Here is an 8,049-nt window from a genome sequence, read left to right as displayed (position 1 = left end):
TTTGACATATCAAACTATTTTACTGGTTATTTTAAATGTGCACTAGCAGTTTGGGCACAATGGACGTGCTCTCTTCACTCCTTTAAATCATAACTTAGGCTGACAAGTTCTAACAAAATGCATAAATATCTTTAAAGATTGAATAATGCAGCAACAAAAACAGGGTAATTAATCATAGTGACCTGCTATTGTAACAGTTTGTAATTGTAAACACATCACTAATAAGCTTAAATCAATTTTAATACTGTTTCTGTATAATTCAGCGAAAGGTTACAGCTCATTAAAATGCATTGATTTATTATTTTAGCTGCTACTCAAATCAGATTCTCCATCTGTCCGTTGGATTAATGTGCGTGTTTTCAGTACAGAGTTCATAAACTCAGGCTGTTTTCCCAGCAGCTGGCATTTTGATGATTTTAAAGCGGCGGTTAGATCATGTGACGGTTACCAGGCTACCAATACGGTGTCCCAGGTGAGACTAAAGAAACAGCTGTGAGCCACAACATGACTAAAAACTGAGGTATTAGGTCAAATCCATAAATAAAGATCTTAAAAAGTGCAATTCAAGCGTGTGGGAAGCCAGTAGGGAAGTCACACCACAGCAGGTATACTGTATAGGTCCACACAAGACTGAGAGAACTGTTTTTGCTGTATGGGTCCAGTCAGCAACTTTCATTGGAATGAACTGAGTGCTGCCTTAAAACGTGGCATCTGCTTCCCTTAAAGCTCTTCTCCAGTCATTGATTTAACTTCTACAAGCTAATTACCGTGTGTCAAAGTTCAAGGTTCATGGCTGGGAGAAAACAGTTTTGGATAGCAGGAATTAATGCCCAAAACACACACAATCAATCCAATACAGACAACACACAGGACACGTGCAAAACATTGGCTTGTGTTAATACGGTGCAAGTTGCTTCAGGCCATCCCTGAGAACCTCCTCAATCAGCAGCTACGACCGTGTTTCTGTCCGTCTCTTATTTATCTATTCATTTATTTTAATTTTTTGTTTGGGCTTTTTAGCTTTTATTATAGTTGAAAGTGTAGAGAGAGACAGGAAATATGGGGAGAAGAGTGGGGGAAGGACTTGCAGTAAATGGTCATAGGTCGGACTCAAATCCCCAACCTCTGTGTTGGGGACTGCAGCTCCTGTTCATGGGTCGCCCGCCCACCCTGCTGAGCTATCCGGGCACCCCGTCCACTGTTTTAGTATTATTCACGTCGACTGACGGAGAGATGATTTAATGTTTGTACCGGTTGTATTTGCACAAAGGGACTCTTCCCAGGATTCATTAGCACATGTTCAAAACTCAACACATAAAGAGCACCACATTAACTCATAACAACCTGCCTGATGGTGGGCTGGACTGGAGATCTGAACTTCAGATCTGACTGCTAACCCTCCTATCACCTTCAAATTTACTGACAGCTTTTATCCTTGGGTTCAGTTTGATCCCAGCAATTTAAACCTCCAGACATTAAAAGTGTTACCCAAGTTTATGTGTAAATAGCCCTTTAAACAAAACTGAAAACATTATGTCAATCACTTATTTTGAGATGCTAAACATTGAATGGGGTCAAATTGACCCCAAAGATAACAGGAGGGTTTAGTTTTCAAACCAGCTGCCGTAGAACAGAATCCATCCCTTAATGTCTTAAAATAGATTACATGTAACTCTGTACTGTTGTTTCCTCTCAGAGGCGCAGGTCTACCAAGTTTCCGTTGCTCAAGCACACCAGCTCGCCTACAACTCTTCTCAAACACTAAAACCACTTAAACATGTAAACTGATTCTGAAGAAGAGGAAAACAGAAAATCACAGCTTGCAAGTTGATAGGATTGGGTTTTTTGTAGGTTTGTTATGAATGAAACCGTGAAATCCTGAATCTAATGTTTCTGGGACTATCATCAATACGCTCAGCTAGAGCACTGCCTGCTTTTTAGGCTCTGGCATGTAAAAACACTATATGGACGGACATCCATCCATCCATCATCTATACACCACTTAATCCTCACTAGGGTCATGGGGGGCTGGAGTCTATCCCAGCTGACTCAGGGTGAAGGCAGGGGACACCCTGGACAGGTCACCAGTCTATCACAGGGCTACACTTAGAGACAGACAACCAAGCACACTCACATTCACACCTACGGACAATTTAGAATCACCAATTAACCTCAATGTGTTTTTGGACTGTGTGGGAGGAAGCTGGAGAACCCGGAGAGAACCCACGCTGCACGGGGAGAACATGGAGACTCCACGCATAAAGATCCCGGGTGTCCTCACCGGGACGCGAACCGGCTACTAAACCACTGTGCCACCTTGCAGCCCTACACGGACATGCCAACAAGGTAAATAAATGAGATTTTTTTTCACGTAAATACAGTCTACTGATGCACTGACTGATATACTGTCTTAAATTAAACAGTACACGTATTGCATTTTCTCCCAACATGAATTTATAATGTACCAACAGTTCCCTTTCCCATCTATTACAAACTGATGCAACCGTGTCTGGCAATGAAGAGACAAAAAGTAAATTTTCTATAACGCAGAGGAAGGCACTATCTGACTGGAGACACACAATGATTTCTACAGATTCAATTCTGGTAGACTGGAATTTTTTTTTTGATATGAGAGCACTGAGGAGTTATAATATTGGGTTAGAAAAAAAAAACACATTTGCTATTTAAAATGATGTATTATGTTCATCGGTGTGTTTCAGGAATGTGTTTTAAATGGATCTCCAAATCAATGAGGGCCTGTGACTTCTGGGATGTAAAGTAGAAACGCAGCTTCTGTTACTGTGCTGCTGCAAATTCCTTTAGCTGCTGCTGGCGTTTGAGAAATACTGTCGAGTTCCTTAGTTTTCAGGCTCCCACAGTTACTCTACTGAGAAAAGATTCTTATTCTCAAGTGTGTCACCATTACCCATTATCATTTGTTTGTGTGTAAAACTGCTCCGTACTTATTACCTCATCATCTCCCCGTGCAAAACTGTAGAATAATTAAGGGGTAATTAAAGGTGGTTCTCTGCAATCTTTGATTAAAAACACGACAAGGTGAGGATACAGCCTGTTTGATGAATATAAATGTTGCCCACAGTCTCAAATTGACGAAGAGGAACTTGCTGAAACATTTCTTCCACTTTTTTTTCCCCGTGGAGCGATTTTTCAGTTGTTACAGATTCAAGAAAATCTGTTTAACTGTTTTTCCACAGTGCAGGAGCATCCAAGTGATTTAAAGGCGCATTAATAAAGACTTGTGCTAACTTTGCTAAATCACAAAGTGGGTGTACAATAGACAAGCGTGTGCTGCTTCCCCACGAGTACGGGAGGATTTAGTGGGTTTCCATAGGCCTGGTTCTCTATCCACAGGACGTGAGATATTTAAATATAAAAGCAAAAATCTGCCCTTTGCACAGCAGAGAGGATTCCATTCACTAACATTAGATATTTTTCCCACATTGTCGCTTTAATATTTTGAGCTACAAAGCGATCACACTGGTTCACGGTTCAGGTTGCATATTCAGGCTTTACATGCAGCTTACGGTGTGTAGGTATGCACCTCTGAGGATAAACATCAGTCACAACCTTTACCTGCACTTGGTTGTTATATTTAGGCGCTCTTACTCACCTTCCCGTGAATCTTTGGTCCCAGGGGGAGTCTCCGTGTTGCTATAGAGACCAGAATACAGAACATTGCCGAGGAGAAGGCAACAGCAGCAAACACCAGACCCCAGGAGAGACTACAGAAGTAACAGGAGCTCTCAGCAGATGTGCACACCAAGACGTGCACTGAGGCAAGAAGCAGGCACAAGAGGTAGAAAGGCAGGGAGAGCAGGGCCGAGAGGACTGGGAGGTCCACCGCTGCTCCGCCGCTGAGGGCTTCAGGCATCGCCAGCAGTAAGACCAACAGGAGCTAAAAGGCCAGGAGCGAGGACGAGAGAGGGGAGAGAGAAGGTTTTACACTTTGATCAATTGTTTGTGCAACCACAGACAGCTACGTTTGTACGTCTTAACTAATTAATGGAGACCATATTAGCAGCTAAGAGCAACTTATGACAACATTTGGTTTCCTTCATAGATCTATTATAGGTCGTTTGGAAAAATGACAAAATCTCCAGGATCAGTGAGTGATTGACTCCAGCTGCTGACTCCTCTGAGCCGATTTAAATAGTTTGATCCACTCATTAGATTCTGTCACAAATGCTTCAATGGGAAAGTCTAAGGAGCTCAGCACAGCACACTGAAGGAGCAAATCAGTGACGTGAACAAGTCAGGAAAGTCACTTATTATTTCAAAGTAGGCAAAATGATCGATGATGATCCACCTTCGAGTGGAAAGTTCTATCAGATAAAATAAAACTTCAGCTATTTGGCCATATTGCCCACAAATATGTTTGGAGGAGAGAAACCTACCAAACCTACCGCCAAGCATGGTGGTGGCAGCATCATGCTCTGGGGCTGTTTTGGTGTGTTTGGAACTCGTGTTTTACACAAAGTAAATTGAATAATGAAGGAGGAGATCACCTCCACATTCTTCAGGAAGTCCTAAAATCATCACCAGAAGGTTGGGTCTTGTACACAGTTGGGTTTTCCAGCAAAGCAACGACCCCAAACACACATTAAACGTGGTAAAGAAATGGCTAAATCAAGCCAGAAATAAGGTTTTAGACCAGTCTCCCAAAAGTCCTGACCTGAACTCCATCAATAACTGTGAAGTGAGATGAAGAAAACAAGTCTGTCAGAGAGCCAACAAATTTAGTTTAACTGCGCCAATTCTGTCAAGAGGAGTCAAAGATACAACCAGAGGCTGGTGGATGGAAACTAAAAGCAGGGTGAAAGGTGAAAACAGCCAAGGGATGTTTAACCAAATATTAGCACTGCTGCATGTATATTTTGACCCAGTAGATTTTGTCATATTTCAAAAAAAGACCTGTAATAAATTTATGACAGGACCAAGATGCATGATTATGTTTTGGGAGGAATGACACGTGGGTTGATTTCATCATAGAAAATTATAGGAGTTACAGGAGTCATTAGAAAGTCAATATCCATGATCTTTACAAATGGATGCAAACTTCTGTTCACAGCTGTTAATGAATGCAGAGCAGGTTTGAAGTCATGTTTAGACTTAGCCAATACATCCAATCACTTCTTCTTATCATTCCTACAGTGTTTACTGTGCAAGTTCACAAATGTCAACCCACTTGTGAGTCAGATTTAGTTTCATTTGCATCTGCTCCTTCAAAAAAACACCACTGACCTACCAGCCACACTGATCTATCAGAGCACCTATGATGAATAAAGTCCTCCAGTACTCACCTGAAACACGAACACCATGCCCGCGATCATCGAGTACATGTCGTATTTGCCCAGCTGCTTGCTGAGAGCAGAGCTCATGGCAGCTAAGGCCTCCAGGTACTGCTTCAGGACCTTTTTGCCCATGTTGGTCAGCACCTCAGAGGTGTTCCCTTCCAGGTAGAGCTTCATCCAGTTCCCATGAGCCTTTTCTGCCACTCGAAATTGCTCAAAACCTGGGTCTGGATTAGAAAGCAGTGTAGAGAGGGGGCATGTTTAATGTATTGTGTACTTTAAATTCTTGCATTCTGCTTGTTGCTGTTGTTTTGCGGACCACATCGGCTATCACACTTATCTGAATCTGTCAAAAGAAGGAGGACATTAGGATTTGTTTACGCTTTATTTTGAATTTCATCGGTTTTCCGCGGCTGTTCCACTTGTCACACAATTACGCTGTTTGCTGCCGTTTGATTTATCTGAACAATCAAACTTCTTTATGAAAACGCACAAAGGTTCGGCCGTTTGATGACGGTGCCAAACTTTATAATCTATCTCCCTGAGGCAGAAGTGCAATATTCCTTGTAGTATAAGATAATTAGTGGCATTATTTTCTTGCATAGTCTAACAAGCTGTCAACACATTGTGACATATTAATAATTCTATAAGCGGGGCTGAATGCTAAGCTACAGCTGGCTGAAGTTAGAAACACTGGCGGAAATCCTCATTTTTTTACTTTTAGCTTTTTCGAAACCCAAACGGAACCAAGACAATAAGTGAAGAAAAGCTATGGCAGTCTGGAATGCTTTGTCTCACTTAAAAAAAAAGTGTCTTCAGGCTGCTGCCTTTCATCATACACCAAATACAGGCATCTTCTAACTGTTTTGTTTCCTTATGAACACGAGTTCAGTAATCCTATTTATGACCTCATCAGTCATTCTGATGTATGTCGGATGTTTTGTTTTTTTTTAAAAATGGGAAATCTATTAAATTTCTGTATTTCTTTTTCCGTGTCAATAATGTTGCTTAAATTGAAAAGACAATTTGCCCGTGGTGAAACTATTTAGTTCTGAGGAAAGCAACGTGCAATTTGTCATTTCGCTAACTATGACAAGCGATGAGTCATTCACATGTTTACTCAAAGCAGATGATGCGATGTCCTTTCATTTTGCTTCAGAGCTTTAGAAGCCTGTTCAAGGACAAAGCAATGTGGAGGTTTGATTTGTGGTATACTTCTGTGAGGCACACACACACACACACACACACACTGCTAAAAACAATATTTTGCAGTATAACACCATCTCAGCAGCATAGGCATAGAGGTGATGAATAGTCACTGTGGCTTTGCCAGACAGAGGGCTTGGTAGAAATATTAGAACCTTAAGCCACAGGCATGAATCATATAGTATCAATGGGCCCGGCCATGTTTCATCTGTCTAAATGTACAGGGATTGGCTAATGGCTCTCCAACACGCCTGAGGTTAGAAGCACGAAAAAACACAATATGAAGATTGAAGCAAAGCAGACAGACAGAGAATGAGGCAGAGCAATATGAAGGCAGAACAGAGTGTTTTAAACCTTCTATCACCAGAGCTGAACTTTAAAAAAAATTTACCGTCATATGTTCCAGGTTATTCTCATTTGGGACACAGAAAAGTGATTAAAAAACTTTTGCACAGCAATGCCAAAATCCTAAAACATCCACCATCACACTCACACTGAGAGCCTTCCTAAATGATTTTTGGATGAAATAGTTTCTCCCTAAAAAAACATATTTGAATACTGAAATCAAAAACATACATTTTCAAACAGAGGGCTGATTTTTTTCTTTTTTAACGAACTTCTTTCACACTCAGTAATATTTGACCCCAACAGGTGTCCAACAGGCCTGCTACTTAAAATATCATCCCAGGCGAATTTCCCAGCACTGACAGCTATTACATTGTACCGCATAACAGCTTCATGATTACCCAAGTGGACAGATTCAAAAAAATCAACACATCCAAATGTAGGTCTGCTGAAATAATTTCCATTTCATCCCATCACTATGGAAACCAGGGACCAAAATAGAGTAGAAAATGTGCTGCCAGAGCGGTAAGTTTTTTAATGTGACAGGAAGTAGTTTGTTTCAAGTTCTTAAATTGCAACATTTGTTGTTTGCTGCACAGTTTGTCTGTTCAAAAACCTGTTTTTGTGCAACACTCTGTACGTTTGTCTTACATTTCGACATATGTAACGCACGGCAACATACTGTATACAATATGTTATTATCACCAGCATGCACTGACTGGTAACTGGGAAAACATACAAATGTGTGGGCCTAAAGATGAGCAATGCTTCAGGCTGAATGTGAATGTCTCCGTGATGATAACAGGCGCACATTGGCAGAGCTAACACGCTGAGGCAACTTCACACAAGTAAAACTTTACCATCAGTTTAGTTTAGTGGGTTAGCATGCTAACAAATGCTAATTAGCACTAAACACCAAGTATAGACAAGGCTCACGGGAATGTCACTGAATATAAAAGTATTTATGATATGAACATCAAGTGGAATGTTAGCAAAGAATAAAGGCACACTCCTTCTCTGTTTGATGTAATCAAAGTCTTCAGTTCCATGTTTTAACTGCTGGTCCAGATACGTGTGCATGTTAGTGCATGTGAGTCCCTCACATTGAATCTGTGGCCCTCCCTCCAAACTAAGAGTGACCTCCAACACCGCATTGAAAAAGCAAAAGTGCAGTCTAGTGCTAGTC

General features: G+C 41.1%; 1 protein-coding gene across 1 annotated transcript in view; it reads right to left on the bottom strand.

Annotated features, from left to right (window-relative positions):
• Positions 1 to 8,049, bottom strand: part of pigg (phosphatidylinositol glycan anchor biosynthesis class G (EMM blood group)) — a 96,719-nt gene that overhangs the window by 50,765 nt on the left and 37,905 nt on the right. The window contains exons 7-8 of the mRNA XM_008290270.1: positions 5,322 to 5,539; positions 3,632 to 3,916 (exon numbers count right to left, since the gene is read on the bottom strand). Of these exons, the coding sequence (XP_008288492.1) occupies positions 3,632 to 3,916; positions 5,322 to 5,539 (503 nt within the window). The remainder of the gene's footprint in view (positions 1 to 3,631; positions 3,917 to 5,321; positions 5,540 to 8,049) is intronic.

This window comes from Stegastes partitus, unplaced genomic scaffold (genome assembly GCF_000690725.1).
Source record: "Stegastes partitus isolate 25-593 unplaced genomic scaffold, Stegastes_partitus-1.0.2 Scaffold663, whole genome shotgun sequence".
In the NCBI taxonomy this organism is placed as follows: domain Eukaryota; kingdom Metazoa; phylum Chordata; class Actinopteri; family Pomacentridae; genus Stegastes; species Stegastes partitus.
The sequence above is the reverse complement of the archived record's forward strand: the minus strand, read 5'-3'. Positions and strand labels throughout refer to the sequence as shown.